This window comes from Pecten maximus, unplaced genomic scaffold (assembly GCF_902652985.1).
Source record: "Pecten maximus unplaced genomic scaffold, xPecMax1.1, whole genome shotgun sequence".
Taxonomy (NCBI): domain Eukaryota; kingdom Metazoa; phylum Mollusca; class Bivalvia; order Pectinida; family Pectinidae; genus Pecten; species Pecten maximus.
The window spans coordinates 28,571-46,857 of record NW_022982647.1 but is presented as its reverse complement, the minus strand read 5'-3'; the positions used below and the strand labels follow the sequence as shown (position 1 = coordinate 46,857).

Below are 18,287 nucleotides of genomic sequence, written 5' to 3'. Positions count from 1 at the left end.
ATGTTATAATGAAATGGAAACTAACGAAGATAGTTAGATGATTGGCATAAAAAAGATCTGAATGGAATATGACTTGGATATGTATGGAACCTCAATGAGGTAAACCAAGATATTATACCGATTTTAAATGAATGATTACAAGACATTTTCAAACATGATTGCATAGCAAAATTCAATAACTGCAGTAAAGCTCAGCTTTATGGATACGCTGGAACTGAATTCTGTTTACAAAGCTATCTAAAGAAAGACGTTGATGATCAGTATTTAGTGGAGATCGTCAAAAATAGACTATCATCTCATAAACTTAATGTAGCAACTGGTAGATGTCAAAATATCGATCGCAGAAATAGATAATGCACCTTGTGTGACCTGGAAGATATAGAAAATACATTCCATTTTATTCTGAAATGCTCACGTTTCGACGCATTGCGTACATCTCTTATAAAACCATAATTATACCAGGAATGCGACTGTATTTAATCTAGTAAACCTACTGACAACGGGCAATAACAGAGAAAGAGCAAACCTAGGGAAATGTATAAATCTAGTGATGAGAAAAGTGAAATTACTTCAGATAATACGTAGATGTCGAGTGTGTGTGTGTATTGGCGTTGCATATGTTTTGTACATGTATGTATATGCTGTTTTAAACCGATGAGTCGTTTGACTAAAGGTAATAAAGAACTTGAACTTGAACTATACAGCCAGAAGTAAAAAAACAAATGAAGATTAACTACTGAGTAAAAACCGATTTTTTATTTTCAGTGACATATAAAGGTCATATTGACAGAGGGAGGTCATCGAAGAGTATCTTGTGCACACTTGCACAGGAAGGATAACTGTTTAGACGACAATCGTACGAGATCGTTAACGGGTTTGTATCAGTTTCTTTACAATCCTCTATTTTCAGTATATGGTCAGAGGTAGTGGAGTTCGTAGGCCTCAGTGATATAAAACAAACATATATAACAAATCCGATCGCAGCATACTTATAGATAGCATAAGAATACTTGTGTTTTGGTGTCAGTCTCTATTTGTACCACTTAAATTGTACACAGAATAGTACTATACGAGCTCGCTAAGATAAATAAACATTGACAGCAAGATATATGTACATGTACACGAGTATGAAAACGGAAGTGATATTCTAATGCTAGACGATGTCCGGCCTCTCACAGACATACGCCTGTGAAATGCCACAGGTATCATCGCTAAGGGTCCTATACTGAATTCTACCACATTCAGCAGTGAAGGCAAAAAAGTCTTCCATACAAAAATCATTTAATATCACGTCGTCCCAGTAAGACTGATCCACTCCTTGTCCGTTCAGCCACACCCAGGTGCCCTCATCAGCCTTATCGGTGGCACCTATCCACAGGCGGTCGCTGGCATAACCCATAGTATCTGTCAATGAATTTGAATTTGAAAAAATTGTCAACACGTACAACGATACATATCACAAATTTTCAACACCGCAAAAATATTACACTGCTCATGTTCCATCACAACCCTTGAAAACAATTAAGGATTGATTGTCTATTGTATCCCTATTGAGGTATCGTTCATAAAATCCCTCACGACAGGACTTCCAAAGTGTATAGAATATAAAAAGTTACTTATTACAACAATTAGTATTGTATTAGTATTATAAAGATTAAGCAACCGATCCCTCTTATTTGTTCGGGTGGAGAGGATTTTCAGATTAGCTGTATAAGTTTTGCTGATTATTTAATTTGTTTTTAGCTAATAGAATTACAAGAAATAATCAAAGTACAGTCGTTTCACCTATTCTTGTCAAAATTTTAAATTTTTAATGCGACAAGGCTTCTCTCTACGTGAAGTGTCAAAATGTTTCAGGACTTGCACGAAGAAAATCTAAGGGATTTCAGATAACAATATTTGCTGGAATACAAAGATACCATTCCGTGGTGTAGCAGGTTTTTGTTAATATCATAATGGAAACTACAAATAATTGAGATTTTTGCATAATAAATAATTCATTTTAAACAAGAACTAGAGATGGCAGGGTTTTGTAAAAATCCCCTGTCATGGGCGATAACTCTGCAGTTCTTAATCTAATCTTGGACAAGTAGCTAATATGATTGTTACGTGCATTCAATGGAATATCAGGTCACCACGCGCTTGTGTGACAAAGAATAAAACCTTTATAGAAGCACCAACCATTATAGGCAAGTACAGATAATTAGAACTCTAGCTTCCAAAGCAATCTACCGCGATGGGTTGACAACAAACTCCGGAAAACCATCAAGGTTTTGTTGTAGTCCTTTAAATAACATTTGCAAACAATGGAACACACATCTTGGAATTGTACAAAAGAACAAATTTTGCTCAAAAATTTAGAATTTAAATAATCTGCTTATCACATCTGAATTTAAGAACAAAAACCATTTGATAGAAAAGTTGACAATGCTATACTCTTAACCATCAATTAATACATTTATAGATCTAGATGTTTTCAGATTGACATTGAACCATAAAACAATTTATTTGCCAGAGGTAGGAGAGACAACTCTTTCAAACAGTTTAGAAGAAAATACTACTAGAACATATTTAAATATAAAAAATATATCAGTAATGAAAGAAAATCTTTACTCATTTCCATCAACGGAACATATTCATCTTCTGTCAGATATCTCATTTAACTCTGATATCAGTAAAGTTTAAACCATCTTCTGTCAGATATCTCATTTAACTCTGATATCAGTAAAGTTTAAACCATCTTCTGTCAGATATCTCATTTAACTCTGATATCAGTAAAGTTTAAACCATCTTCTGTCAGATATCTCATTTAACTCTGATATCAGTAAAGTTTAAACCATCTTCTGTCAGATATCTCATTTAACTCTGATATCAGTAAAGTTTAAACCATCTTCTGTCAGATATCTCATTTAACTCTGATATCAGTAAAGTTTAAACCATCTTCTGTCAGATATCTCATTTAACTCTGATATCAGTAAAGTTTAAACCATCTTCTGTCAGATATCTCATTTAACTCTGATATCAGTTAAGTTTAAACCATCTTCTGTCAGATATCTCATTTAACTCTGATATCAGTAAAGTTTAAACCATCTTCTGTCAGATATTTCATTTAACTCTGATATCAGTAAAGTTTAAACCATCTTCTGTCAGATATCTCATTTAACTCTGATATCAGTAAAGTTTAAACCATCTTCTGTCAGATATCTCATTTAACTCTGATATCAGTAAAGTTTAAACCATCTTCTGTCAGATATCTCATTTAACTCTGATATCAGTAAAGTTTAAACCATCTTCTGTCAGATATCTCATTTAACTCTGATATCAGTAAAGTTTAAACCATCTTCTGTCAGATATCTCATTTAACTCTGATATCAGTAAAGTTTAAACCACCTTCTGTCAGATATCTCATTTAACTCTGATATCAGTAAAGTTTAAACCATCTTCTGTCAGATATATCATTTAACTCTGATATCAGTTAAGTTTAAACCATCTTCTGTCAGATATCTCATTTAACTCTGATATCAGTAAAGTTTAAACCATGCAATCCTACTTTTTCTGTTTTTGTTTTTGCTTTGCTCTGTTTTTATTGGTGGTTGTTAACACTTGATATCTAATTATTGACAGGATTTGTAAATAGATGTAGTATGGTAATGGATAATGTGTGTCAGCAATATTACAATATTTTTTATCAACAATGAATGTTAATTGTCTTACTACAGTATCTAAATTACTAGAAGACAAGCTCGGTGTGTATTTAAAGTTATTCTGTCTTTTATACGCTGATGACACTGTATTGTTAGCAGAAAGTCGCGATGATCTCCAAAATATCTTAAATAACTTCGGTATATATTGTAACAAGTGGAACTTGAAGGTAAATATAGGAAAATCAAAAGTAATGATTTTTGGCCGACAGAAGGTACCAGCAGATTTTAGATTCATTTTCGATAGCGAAGCCTTAGACATAGTTACTGAATTCAATTACCTTAGTATATTATTTTTTAAATCGGGGAATTTCTTAAGAGCTAAAAAGAACCAAGCACTTAAAGGAACTAGAGCCATGTATGAAGTGTTAAAAAAGGGGAGATTACATAATCTATCAATACAGTGTCAACTGGATTTATTTGACAAAATTGTGTCACCAGTTCTGCTATACGGTTGTGAAGTGTGGGGGTTTTCAAATAACACTATAATTGAAAGAGTTCATTTAAAGTTTTGTCAGATGTTACTTCACCTTAAATCATCAACTCCTGATTTTATGGTTTATGGAGAGCTCGGCAGACATCCACTAGATATCGAAATTAAAACCAGAATGATAAGTTTTTGGACACGATTAACAGCAGCTAAAGACGGTAAAATAAGTTACTTATTATATAAGACATCAGCCATAGTAAATGAAGAAAATGGTAGTTCAATTGCCTGGACCGAATGCATTAAAACATATTGAATAACTGTGGACTATCCAACATATGGTTGAATCAAAATTCTGTAAATCCGAAATGGATTCCTTTAAAAATAAAACTAACATTGACCGATCAATTTAAACAAAGCTGGGCGGAAACATGTAAAAACTCTCCAAAATCCATAAATTATAGAGTTTTTAAATCTGAAGTTACTTTTGAAAATTATTTTAATATTCTTTCCAGAAAGATGCTATATTATTGTGTAAATTCAGAACAAGAAATAGTCATTTACCTATTGAAACTGGAAGTTGGCAACATATACCGAGGGAAGAACCTCTCTGCCAGAAATGTAACAAAAGAGATATTGGAGACGTATATCACTATATTTTTGAATGTTTGACCTTAGATTTTGAAAGGAGAAGTTTTTTACCTCAAACATTAATCATCCGACATAGTGTAATTTCATTGCAAGATATCATGATGTCCAAAAGACTCTCTTCCTTAAAAAAGTTATGTAACTTTATCAAAAAAATCAATTTCGTATGTTCCCCTGAGTAGATATTTTAATTCAAATATAAGTTCACATCTTTATGATGCTTTCATCCCTCTGTATATCCACGCATGTTCACCAAATTTCATATTATTGTAAATTTACATGTATTGCATTTTGTAGTCTATCTCTGTATACCTTTTCTGTACAGGTGTTGAGATAATAAATGAAATGAAATGCAACTACTGTGCATCAGGGGTACCAATCTACATACCCAACCAATTACCGTATACTGTAATTTGGGTGGAAAGGCGGTCATTGTTAGTACCTCCTCAGTAAGTTTGTCGTAATAATCACATTCAGCAGTCGCTTGTTGGGAAAAGACAAGATTTCACGGAACCCAAACAAAAGAAATGTACATATCTTATTTCACAATGTCTGATTTAGTAAATTACCTCGTGCATATCGCATTCATTGGTGTATACCATCGTGAGGTGTATTGTCCCCCCGGAGGTGGAGTGTATGCTTTATGATTACCAAGGGGACAGGTAGTATTGTAGTAATTAATTCAATACTGATATCAGGGCTAGGCTAAGATTTCAGCTACCATGGATACCGGGGTGACGCTGATGTAGGGGAGACCGGGGCTAGTTCGGTCCCGTTTTAGAAAAATCGCAAATAACAACTTACAAATTAAGATAGACATCTGAAAATGTATATTTATGTCAATAATATTTGGGCCTATTAAGTCCCATGATTCCTTAATTATTTTCTCTGCCGACAAATGGTTAATATCTGCCCAAAGTGAGTTGGCCAAGATGACCGAACTTGCCCCGCACTGGGGCTAGTTCGGCATCCACCGGGGCAAGTACGGCCCCTGCTCGAGAAGAAGGCTGTATACTAAACGTTAGTATACTTGTATTGCCAAATAGTTGTTTTAATTGACATGTCAGAGTCTAAGGGAGGGTAATGGGTCATCCCAAGCTCAATGCCTATGCTGTCGCGGGATAGCTAGATTCTGCCAGACGGCAGTATGCGTCTTTTGTGCCCTGTCCCTGCGGTTTGATTGTGGTTTATGAATTGGAAACTCGATATATCGCTTTATACCAAGTTGATCGACAATACACCAACCATTATTAAAATCGGCATATGAGGGTGTGGTTTGGTTGGGAATATAACCTCCCGGTCCTTTTGCATCCTCAGTATTAGCCCAATACCAAATTATCTCCTCCCCCGGTTCCCTCATTCCTCTCTCCGGATTCCGGCCCCTCCCCATGACTCCCGACAATCCTGTCCCGACCCTTTTATTCTCGACTCCCGCCCATCAAGTCCAGGCATCCGCCCCTTTATCATATTAAGTTTTGAAGTCTCGTTCTAATTAATTATTCATTATACATCCTGATTTTTCGGGCTGTTTTGGAAACTACTATTGCTCAATATTTCATTTTGTGGAACCTAGTTGTAGATTGAATGACCTCAACACATGTATGTATAACTCTATAATAATAATTTAATTCAAAATACAATTCATAAATTCATTCTAATCTATATCAGAATCACAGTTATGGCATGTGTAAAATAGCATGCCCCTTGTGTCCGCACATTCCTCATGTGACCACATTTTACAAATCGTGCACTCGATCCATTTCTCATTTGGCCTACTGTTGGCCCATGTCTCTAGACAAACTAAACAAAAACATTCATCTTCACTTTCGGATTGTTCGTCTCGGATTGCTGGAGATTTCCTTTTTGAAGTTTTTCTGGTTTTGTTTAACTGTTGTATTGGTTTGTGGGATGTTTTGCGTGATTTGGTTTTTGTATTACTTGTCTTCTGTTTCGATTTACGGTTGTTTTGCTCCTGTCGTAAAGCTTCTTTTTCTGGTGTATCGGTAAGTATACATGTCTTTCTACGCTTTTTGATTCCCAATGTCTTGCGAGAAGGTGCCTTTGGGTGGGGTTTTACTAGATCAGGGGAAAACTTCTTTTTCTTTGAAATGGGCGAACAGGTATACATCAACTTACGACGTGAGCTGCTTGCTATACTTTCTTCCTGTGTATTACAACTAAAACCACTGGCGTTGATGGATGTCGAGTTATCTTCTATTGGATCATGGAAGCTGTTGCTGATTTGTGATACCATTTCACAATCAGTTGAGGTTTCCGACACTTGGTAAACAGCACCACTGTAATGCGCGTTAGAGCCAGAGCCTTGCAGTATCAAATGTATAGTGCGTTGAGGTTCTACTCCAAGCCTGCAAGGGAGCAACTCCAGTTTACTTATCACACCATTCATCTCTCGAATAACAATTACTTTCATGATCATTGCATTGCATAGAGCACTAAGGAAAAGGTCACAAATGTTATTGTTATATTGTTTTTCTTGTATGTACCTCTGGATTGCAACAAATATGTCCACGTCGCCCGTTACTGCGAATTCTCTATAGAATGACTGGTGCGTGTGAATTTCAGCTGATAGACTCTTTTTCAAATCCTCATCTGTAAAAATCTCATCTCCAGCAGCATACAAGGATGAACTAACGGCATAAAGGAGGCAATGTCCGTCACAGCTTACGGATATGGATGAAATATTCTGTTCTTGAAGATAGCAATTCATGTTAGTATCTCTGTCAATTTGGGTGTCATCTACTAGTACTTGTTCCGAATCTATATCTCTGTTACTGGTAGTGGACGTGTCAAAAACTTGTTCTTCTGGGGCAACCGCGGGCTTTACTGGTCCCGATTCTAATGGTCTGTCCGTCACGGCTGATGGCATGAAGTCTTCTTCTGTGAAAACTTCTGTGTTTAATGGGAAAATCCCAGCCTTTTGGAAACCACTACAAATGTTGGACATAGTTAGTGCCTCCTTCCATGGGTTACATAAAATGCCTGCAATATCATATATAGATATTGGCTTCCCTGGATTGTTACGAAGCCAGTCACTTTGCGACACCGACAGTTTTCAGTGGTCCGAAGACCGACAGGTCCAGTGGCTGCAAGCGATGCGAACAGTGCGGTGGAAATGATAACATAACAATCCCGTTCTCCTTGGCGTAATCAAGAGCGTCTATGGAGAGATGAGAGACATGATTATCAAGCAAAATGAGAACTGGATTATTCACGGTTGGTTTGACATGTTGAACAAAGTGCTGCAGAAAGAGAAGAAAGTTATCAGCTGTCATCCAACCAGATGGATGGGCCTGTCCCTTGGAACCCGCTGGTGCTCCAATTAGAAAATGGTCTCTGTAGTTAACACGAGGATAAATAAGGAACGGTGGAATTGCTTTCCCGCCTGCGGATACACCAGCACACAGCGTGACTAGTTGTCCCCTCTCAGCTGATGTTAGAGATCCTATTTGCTTAACACCAGTACCTGCTACAACCTTTTTTGGTTTTACCACTGTCACCACTCCAGTTTCATCGACATTCCAAATGTCACATGCCTCAAACATATGTCTCTCCGTCACTTCCGTCAGTTTGGTAAAGTATTCAGATACATTTGTTTTGTTAAAGGCTGTCGCTCTAGCGATGCTTGTTGCTTCTGGGGTCCTGAGTGAAAGTTCCGAATGACGTTTTAGAAACGAAGAGAACCAATCGGCACCCGCTATTTCCTTTTCCGACCACGATGCTGGCATTTTGATGTTAAATTGCTTGCCGCATTCATATGCTAAAAGTCTTACTTCACGTGGACACAGTCCAAAGTAAATGGTCGACGCGTGCTTTAAGTACACAACAAGTGCAGTTTCATCTCCATCTGAGAAAACTTGTCTAGGCCTTTGGTATCCGAAACGCATATTCGAAATTGATCTTTCTGATTCGGGCATCTTGTTTAGTTTTTTCACATTATCTTGTAGCGTTGAACGAGGTACGCCAAACAACTGACTTGTTTTCTTGTATCCATCGATAGTATTCTTGTAATGAGCTAGCGCTCTTTGCAACACATCTGTTGATACTCTGTCCCCTCTTTTCTTTTTGTACGTACGTACCATGTTGTAATTCTAAAATAAACATGAAAAAACTTGCATAAGGTTTGGAAAGTATCAAATTATGGTGACTGATATCGGACATTTCGCAATGTCGATAAATCGCTCAGAAGAGTGCGACATAACGCACGACAGATATTGCGACAGTATGAGAAAACGGGCGACAATGCGAAAGAAATTTATTGTTGCTATCTCGCCCGTTTTGTCGCACTGTCGCTCTCACTCTCAGTCTGTCATGCGTTTTGTCGCACTATATATCGTGCATTTTGTCGCCGGTTTTGTCGTTATCTCGCCCATGAAAGTGCGCCAAAACCGGCGAGATAGCGACAGTGACACTCTCGCCCGTTTTGTCGTACTGTCTGACGTGCGTAGGCCTATAATGTCGCACTATGACGTGTCGCTCTGTCGTGCGTTTGTTTTAGCAATGTCTTGGACGAGATAGCGACCGTTCAAACTGTCCGATATCAGCCATGCAACATATCAAATAAACAAACAATTCTGCCATATACCTCACAACGGCATTTTCCGTCCAGAATGCCCCGATAAAAATAATTGCAGCTAATTATTGTTCGTTGTCCGCAAGTTACAGCTGTGTGGGGCACGTTCGGCCTTGTATGGGGCAAGTTCGGCCAAGGCCGAACGTGCCCCTACTCTCAGGGCCGGACATGCCCCCAGCAGTTTTTCCGAACACTTCGCTTTGCACCTTATTTAATGGTACATGGGATGAAGTAAACATAGTGTAATAGCAAAGCCCAGTATCTTACCTTCATATTTCATATTTAAGATCGTCCGAATTTCTTACGGTTCTCGGTGAAAATAAAAACTGAAAAGAATGTTGAAAATTTACTCACCAGGCTTAAAAATAAACATTCGCCACCAAAACGCCCAAAAACTTCACACTGCGGCCATAGTTGTACTGACGTAAACAGCGTCGTCATAAGTGACGTCATAGTATAAATGACGTCTCTTTATTCTTAATTACGCGCGAGATATAGCAATTAGCCGAACATGCCCCGAGGCCGGACTAGCCCCGGTCTCCCCTACTCAAATACAGGCGGTCATTGTCCCGGACCCCTTGGATCCTGGTAATACCTGTGGCCAAATTACTCCACTACATATTAGTATTAATTGTTTGTAATTGTTAGGTTATGGAACATCAGTAAGTATTTAAGGTTTTCAGGTTTAAAAGGGTGACGTATATATACATATGTAACGCAGTTGCGTTCCGCTCGTTTATTTTTGGACTCATTCCGGAAAATTGTAACATCCGGTTACGTAAGATACCCGTGCTGCTCTGGGGTCAATCACTTTTCGTCCGGGTGTCAGCAGGGTAAGTGGTGTTGACTTTTAATCTGTGAAATTAATTAGATAACCGTCGCCCATCCTTTCCTAAATTTCATATTAATTTGTCTGCTGGATATTATTTGCCACTATCGTACATGTATTTTTATTTTCACGTGTAGTATTTTGATGTATTTTCGATGTATAGAACTTTGTTTAATTTGAGTCTCGTGTGCCGGTGTCATGTCGGAAGTCAGGTTGTTGCTTGAAGGGATTATTCCATTTTGAGAGCACTCGCGGAGTGGCTAGTGAATATTTCCGCCTCTCGGGCTGTTTCTATACCGGTTAAGCGAGGGATGGTTGTTGGTAACCTCGTAAGTAGATACGGGAGAAAAGACGGGTGGTTAGCAAATGTTGTATTCTGACCGGACATGCCACGTGCTTGAGACTCGGGGTAAACTACATTTATTTCATTTATATGGTTAGTTGTGATTAAAAGATGGTTGGTAAATGTTTTAGGCTAGACGTATATAATTGTGAATTCCTCACTGTGCCTCGCGGGTATTATTTTGGTACTTTGTTATTTTTACACATGTTAATAAATTGTTGAACTTTATATGACGAGTCTATTTTCTTTCTCACCAGTTTACTAAATATTGTCTATTACTTGAAAATTCATTTGTATTTGGAATCTGCAAGCGAAAGCGGCAGTCGAACCCTGGGCAAAAACTTGGTAGCAGTCCGACACACGTGGCACCCCTGCGGTACACGTGCTGCGCGTTACAATTGGAACCTCCGGCGGGACCGGTTTATTTTTGTGATATTGCGGTCTCCGTTTTGTAAAGTAAAGCAGTAGTTTTTTTTAAGTAATAAATTTGGATGTAATATCGAGCTTGCAGGGATAATGTTGGTTAAAAAAAAAACTGGTGAGAAGGGAAGGTTCTGAAAGGATGGGCGACGGATTTATCGAGGGGAAGCCACTCGTTAGTTTGGGGGTTGGGGGTAATATAGATCATCCTTTGGGACTTAAGCCGGAGTTGGAATTTATTGGGATACCCAGCCCCTCGGGCCGGGGGACGTCGGAGGCGTCCGCCCGACTGGATGAGGTCTGGGGCCTATGACCTCACCTAATTAGAATTTTCACTTCCTGTGGTGTAGGATATTTATCATGTGAGAGAATGTTTTAAGTCATAATTATATAACTAATAGATTATTTGTTATTTACTTTCATGTAAAATCCTGTGTTGCTGGCGCCCCTCTGACCTGGGGGAGGGAACCACGGAAGAGGACCCAGGCCCCTGTGACCATATGGAGCTCCAACACGACTGCATGCAGTAGACCTGCCCGGACATAGACACTCAGCTTCCAGAGGTACCATGATTATGACCTTAAGACAGCACATGGCGTTTGATCAACTGATGGTGCATGTGAAATAACCACATAGGAATTGCATACAAACTTTTGCAAAATACCTTGGATGGCCACCAGGGTTGAGCTGTATGGTGGTGGATGTGAACACAGGACATTGGGGTAGTCAACTTTGCCCCCTGGTTGACCGTGACCCCCAACCGCGCAGTGCTTTATATATATATGTGACTGGAAGGTCCATCCAAAGACGTCTGGAGGAACTTTCATAGAAATATAACAGGTACAGTTGTTCTAATACATGTGGTGGTTGAGTGAAGTTGTTGGCACGGGCAGGCAACATGGGCAGGGGCCTGGAGGACACTGGAGTCGACCCCTGGAATTCCTTCACTTCCTCAGGAGGTGTGTCGGTGACATTTTAGTGACAGTGATACCATGGACAGTAATTATAGTTGTATTACTTCAGTAATCGGATTGTGAGGAGTGCGGTAATGTATTGAAGTGAATTCTGTTGTATTGTGGGTTGAAAGCTTAGGTTTTAAGGGGGGGGGGGGGGGGGGGGGGGTAGACATAAACTGGATACTGGAGGGGGAAGGAATTTTTCAATAGTTGGTGTATGGAGTCACTTTAATTGTAGTAGTGTGTAAGTGATCACTAAATGTATTTACTAGATATTGGGGCTCAATCAGAGATGACGGGGGGGGGGGGGGGGGGGGGGGGGTGTTCAGTCAGGGTATTATAGATTAGTTTTTTTTTTCTTAGCTGGGAGGTCACCGAACCGGTTGTCCCTTCGGTGGCTAGCGTTGATATGGCCAACACTGAGAGGCAAACTCAACCAACACACTCCCTCCCCTAAATTGTTCGGGTGGGTTTTCTTTGGCACATAGGTTAGTGTAACCGTTGCAGGAGCTCTGGTCCTTGTGGCTAGAGTTGATATGACCAACACAGGGTATGGGCGACTGCATGGTTGTAGATAGGTTGGGTGGGTATAGTCTGCTACTGTGTCAACTCTGATCGGGCAAAATATTTAGTTCAAGGAGGAAGTTAAAATTGTTTTAGAATGTCTATAGTGGTTAATTATATATAATGGGAGTGGCTTCCCCAAATTTAGTCAGGGTGGGGGGTTAAGTGCTGACACCGGACAAAAGTCCATGTTTTTTCATTTTTTGGGGTTTTATGTTTGTATTGTAGTGTGTAATGTGTTATTTTTTTTGGTGTAATATTTAGTTATGGAGGTGAACTACAGCTAAATCCCTGCAAACTAACAGTTGTTGCTGGACCCCTGACAAATGTGCTGACTCTACATGTGCGAAATTTATAAATAAATTACATCCTTGAGGTTTCTCTCCAGTTAAATTTAAGGTCATTAACTGTTCTATAAGGAACACCTAGTTCTCCTAAAATTGATATTTGGCCACAGGGTTCCTGTAAGATAAAGAAATTACCAGTTATACCTATAATTTGATCTCTGCTAATGAAATAAGACACTTGTCTACCTATTATTGAGTATAACCCAGCATAAACTGAAAGTCTAGGTTTTTTTTTATTGTGTCGAGTTTTGTTGCACAGTGGAAAGTAACATGTGCAATTTGTTAATGTAATGTGTAACTTATTTTTTTATGTGACTAGCTGTTATATGGTTACTATATCCCTATTGAATGACAGGCTGGAAAATAGAAAAGAAAAGAAAATGTCAATATTCATTTTTTGGAATTTGAAATACTTATGTGCTCAGGAGAAAATGCTCAAGGGTCAAATATTCAATGCTCAAAATGCTCAAGGCCCAAATATTGAATCTCAAAATGCTGAAAGCCAAATGTCAATGCTCCAGGCTTAAATACTAAACATATATTTTGTTTATACTTGAATCTCAATATGCTTGAGATCCAGAACTTTAATAGAAATGCTCAAGGTCTAAATAGTCCATGCTCAGAGTGCTTGAGGCCTAATTATCAATGCGAAACACATTTATGCATTGTTTTATACTGGGCCTAAGAAATGCTGCCAGGGAAAAAAAAAAACAACAAAAATATTGTTTTATACTAGGCATAAGAAATGCTGAATCATGTAAACTGGCAAATATAATGGGCGAGCATGTTTTATATTAGGCATAAGAAATGCTGAATCATGTAAACTGGCAACTATAATGGGCGAGCATCTCGGATGTAAAATCATAATTTGGAAGAAAATTTATGTGAAAACAAAAGGATGTTGAGTATGTCCACTATACAGAATTGTGTAATCCGAAATGACACCTTGAACTAGATTATTCCCAGGAGCTTGAAAGAAAGAAACTCTGTATAAGAAGCAGTTGAACCTTTAAAATTTAACATTCTCTGAATAGACATTTTATGGAAAGTTTGTCATTTTGTACAATTTTTGATGATCATGACTTAGGGTGCTATGATCACCCCTGTACTAATTGCCTGTAAAACTAACTTTGTCCTTGTAGATTGACAATACAAAGGAAATATAGGTATAATTATTGATCATGAATTGATATTGTGCTAACTACAATGCATTAGAATCTAATTTAAATGATACAAATGTATATGTGTTGATATAACTAAAATTGTGTGGTTGTAAAACCTGATTGCAGGGAGTCGCCTCCATTTTTCTTTCAATATGTTGTACCAGTTGTTATCTGGTGTATTTTTGTGAAAATGAAATGTATTGTGGGCCAGTGAGGAACTTCTTCTCTTGTGAACCTAATTTTTTTTTTTCCTTGTAAGCAGTTAGGTAACATGTTGATGTGGCAACTGATGTCCAGCTTTTTCACATAGATTATCTCCCTTTGGCTGTTTGTAAATTATCTCCCCTTTGACTGTTACCGGCTACGGGTCGTAGCCTATTCAGGTGGTTGGTATGTAACGCAGTTGCGTTCCGCTCGTTTATTTTTGGACTCATTCCGGAAAATTGTAACATCCGGTTACGTAAGATACCCGTGCTGCTCTGGGGTCAATCACTTTTCGTCCGGGTGTCAGCAGGGTAAGTGGTGTTGACTTTTAATCTGTGAAATTAATTAGATAACCGTCGCCCATCCTTTCCTAAATTTCATATTAATTTGTCTGCTGGATATTATTTGCCACTATCGTACATGTATTTTTATTTTCACGTGTAGTATTTTGATGTATTTTCGATGTATAGAACTTTGTTTAATTTGAGTCTCGTGTGCCGGTGTCATGTCGGAAGTCAGGTTGTTGCTTGAAGGGATTATTCCATTTTGAGAGCACTCGCGGAGTGGCTAGTGAATATTTCCGCCTCTCGGGCTGTTTCTATACCGGTTAAGCGAGGGATGGTTGTTGGTAACCTCGTAAGTAGATACGGGAGAAAAGACGGGTGGTTAGCAAATGTTGTATTCTGACCGGACATGCCACGTGCTTGAGACTCGGGGTAAACTACATTTATTTCATTTATATGGTTAGTTGTGATTAAAAGATGGTTGGTAAATGTTTTAGGCTAGACGTATATAATTGTGAATTCCTCGCTGTGCCTCGCGGGTATTATTTTGGTACTTTGTTATTTTTACACATGTTAATAAATTGTTGAACTTTATATGACGAGTCTATTTTCTTTCTCACCAGTTTACTAAATATTGTCTATTACTTGAAAATTCATTTGTATTTGGAATCTGCAAGCGAAAGCGGCAGTCGAACCCTGGGCAAAAACTTGGTAGCAGTCCGACACACGTGGCACCCCTGCGGTACACGTGCTGCGCGTTACACATATATATCTAAATAAAATGCCTAGTTCTGATTACACCTTCTGGTCTTCTTGATTTAGATAGACAAACTTACCAACACAGACATAGCAATCATCACACTCGTGAAAAGTGACCCTCTCCCCCGAGACGTATAAAGGGTATTTGGTAATCATAATGTTTTGAAAATATAACCTCTTTGAAAGCCTTTTACCTAACCTCAAATTAGGGAAATATCACACCTATGTCACATCGGAACGAAGGGGAGACGCCGGGACGCTATTAGAGAAATAATTTCCGAGCACTGTATGTAATTTATTTATGTGTACTTAAAACTTGCGCATCGAGTCTACTTTGATCGGAAAGATATACATAAACTAAAACGTGACCTACCTAGATACCCCGAAAATGCGTTCAATTTTTGTTCCGTGTCGATGACGATAAGGCGGCCATAATTCATTTCGCAAATACTCTTGGCGTCGTCCCAATCGATGTTATTGGTAAATATTTTCACACAAAGGCGACCCTCCTGAATGAAATCAAATCCGGCCCGGCTACAACCTTCAACAGAAAACCATCTAATAATGTACGTGAGAAAACTTTAAAACTGAAGGTTCTGGCGGAGGAAAGTATTGCTCTGGAAGTATACACGTTTCTGCATCACAAGTAACACATGAACATCATCATTTCCCCCGAGACGAATAACTTTGCATGCAATCATAGAAACACATGACAGACTTATAGCTCAAAAGTAGGTTTACAGAAAACAGACAAGATATTGGCATATTTCAATCAGAAAAAGTAGAGCCAAAACTGTATTTAACTGCACGGTATAGCTGGTTCGTCCTTCTAGGACTTGTCAGACATACTAGGGACATAATATTGCTGGTTCGTCCTTCTAGGACTTGTCAGACATGTTAGGGACATAATACAGCTGGTTCGGCCTTCTAGGACTTGTCAGACATGTTAGGGACATAATACAGCTGGTTCGTCCTTCTAGGACTTGTCAGACATGTTAGAGACATAATACAGCTGGTTCGTCCTTCTAGGACTTGTCAGACATGTTAGGGACATAATACAGCTGGTTCGTCCTTCTAGGACTTGTCAGAGATGTTAGGGACATAATACCGCTGGTTCGTCCTTCTAGGACTTGTCAGACATGTTAGGGACATAATACAGTTGGTTCGTCCTTCTAGGACTTGTCAGACATGTTAGGGACATCATACAGCTGGTTCGTCCTTCTAGGACTTTTCAGACATGTCAGGGACATAATACAGCTGGTTCGTCCTTCTAGGACTTGTCAGACATGTTGGGGACATAATACAGCTGGTTCGTCCTTCTAGGACTTGTCGGACATGTTGGGGACATAATACAGCTGGTTCGTCCTTCTAGGACTTGTCGGACATGTTAGGGACATAATACCGCTGGTTCGTCCTTCTAGGACTTGTCAGACATGTTAGGGACATAATACCGCTGGTTCGTCCTTCTAGGACTTGTCAGTGATGCTAGGGGCATAATACAGCTGGTTCGTCCTTCTAGGACTTGTCAGACATGTTAGGGACATAATACAGTTGGTTCGTCCTTCTAGGACTCGTCAGACATGTTAGGGACATAATACAGCTGGTTCGTCCTTCTAGGACTTGTCAGACATGCTAGGGGCATAATACAGCTGGTTCGTCCTTCTAAGACTCGTCAGACATGTTAGGGACATAATACAGCTGGTTCGTCCTTCTAGGACTCGTCAGACATGTTAGGGACATAATACAGCTGGTTCGTCCTTCTTAGACTCGTCAGACATGTTAGGGACATGATACAGCTGGTTCGTCCTTCTAAGACTCGTCAGACATGTTAGGGACATGATACAGCTGGTTCGTCCTTCTAGGACTTGTCAGTGATGTTAGGGACATAATACAGCTGGTTCGTCCTTCTAGGACTTGTCAGACATGTTAGGGACATAATACAGCTGGTTCGTCCTTCTAAGACTCGGCAACCTAGGAAACTAAAATAGGTAGAAAAAAAGCCAATATCTCAATAGTAGAATTATCGATGTTTACTTATCACTAGAGGTGTTTGTTGTGGAATTTGTTAATGATAAAAAGCAAAAGAAAGAACAAAGTGAAACGTTACTTTGGTCATTCTTGTAGATTTTCTCTGCAGACCCAAGAACAGTCAGCGGACTTACTCCTATGGGAGTTTGTAACCGACTGTACCCTTTGCAGGTATTTGTAACTTTACTGAAGCCAAATACCAAACAGTCGGTGTCGGACGAACAGATGGACGCACACTCGAGCGGACGTTGTAATTGTATGGTAAATATCACTGCTCCCGTCGTTGTTTGCCATGTGATATGGGGATCATACCACCAGTACTCTGACGTCTCGGTACATACCACACAGCCTGGCAGTATTACAAAGACAATAGACAAGTCATTACTAGTATTAATATAGTTACATATCCAGAAAGAATACATATCAAATAAAAATGAACAGTTTCTTGGCGAATAACTCTCAATGACTGAGAAAAGATAATAATGTAATTACAAATTCAGCCAGGTGAAAATAGTTCAAACGTGACATACGAGTCGTATCAACAGAAGAGCTATTTTTAAAATCTCATATGTATGATCGCGTTTGTAATATGTTTGATATTTGTGAATGCGTTTATATGAGGCCCTCGTTAAAATGAATTTATGCTATAAACACACAAGTAAACGGGAATTTTTCTTAACTAGGAAAATTTATAAACTTTATCGTAATACAAAGTTCTTAATAAAAGTTTTTGAAAATGTCACTAGGACCTGAAGTGCGAAAATTAATCGCCGCCAACGACTGTCAATACAAGCATGCTCAGACGAGTTCACAAACAGAAACGAAAATGGCATACACGGCTCCCCGGGTTAGCAATTAGCTAATGGGTTAATCGGCGAGAAAATTCATTAATATTCAAGTACACACCAGTTTGTAAACACGGCACATGTGTTTTCGCTATTTGATGCGCATATTTACAGTTGAGTGTAGACTAAAGGTTACACCCAAGTGCACTCCGAGTGCACTCCATTTGGACTTGGAGTG

General features: G+C 38.9%; 1 protein-coding gene across 1 annotated transcript; it reads right to left on the bottom strand.

Moving 5' to 3' along the window:
* Positions 1–1,047: 1,047 nt before the first annotated feature.
* On the bottom strand, positions 1,048–17,613 carry LOC117320695 (C-type lectin domain family 4 member M-like; the record flags this gene model as incomplete). Its single annotated transcript, XM_033875208.1, has 3 exons — positions 1,048–1,404; positions 15,610–15,777; positions 17,344–17,613. Coding segments are annotated over 3 exons (689 nt in total), but the record flags the coding sequence as incomplete, so codon positions are not given.
* Between the last annotated feature and the right edge of the window lie 674 nt (positions 17,614–18,287).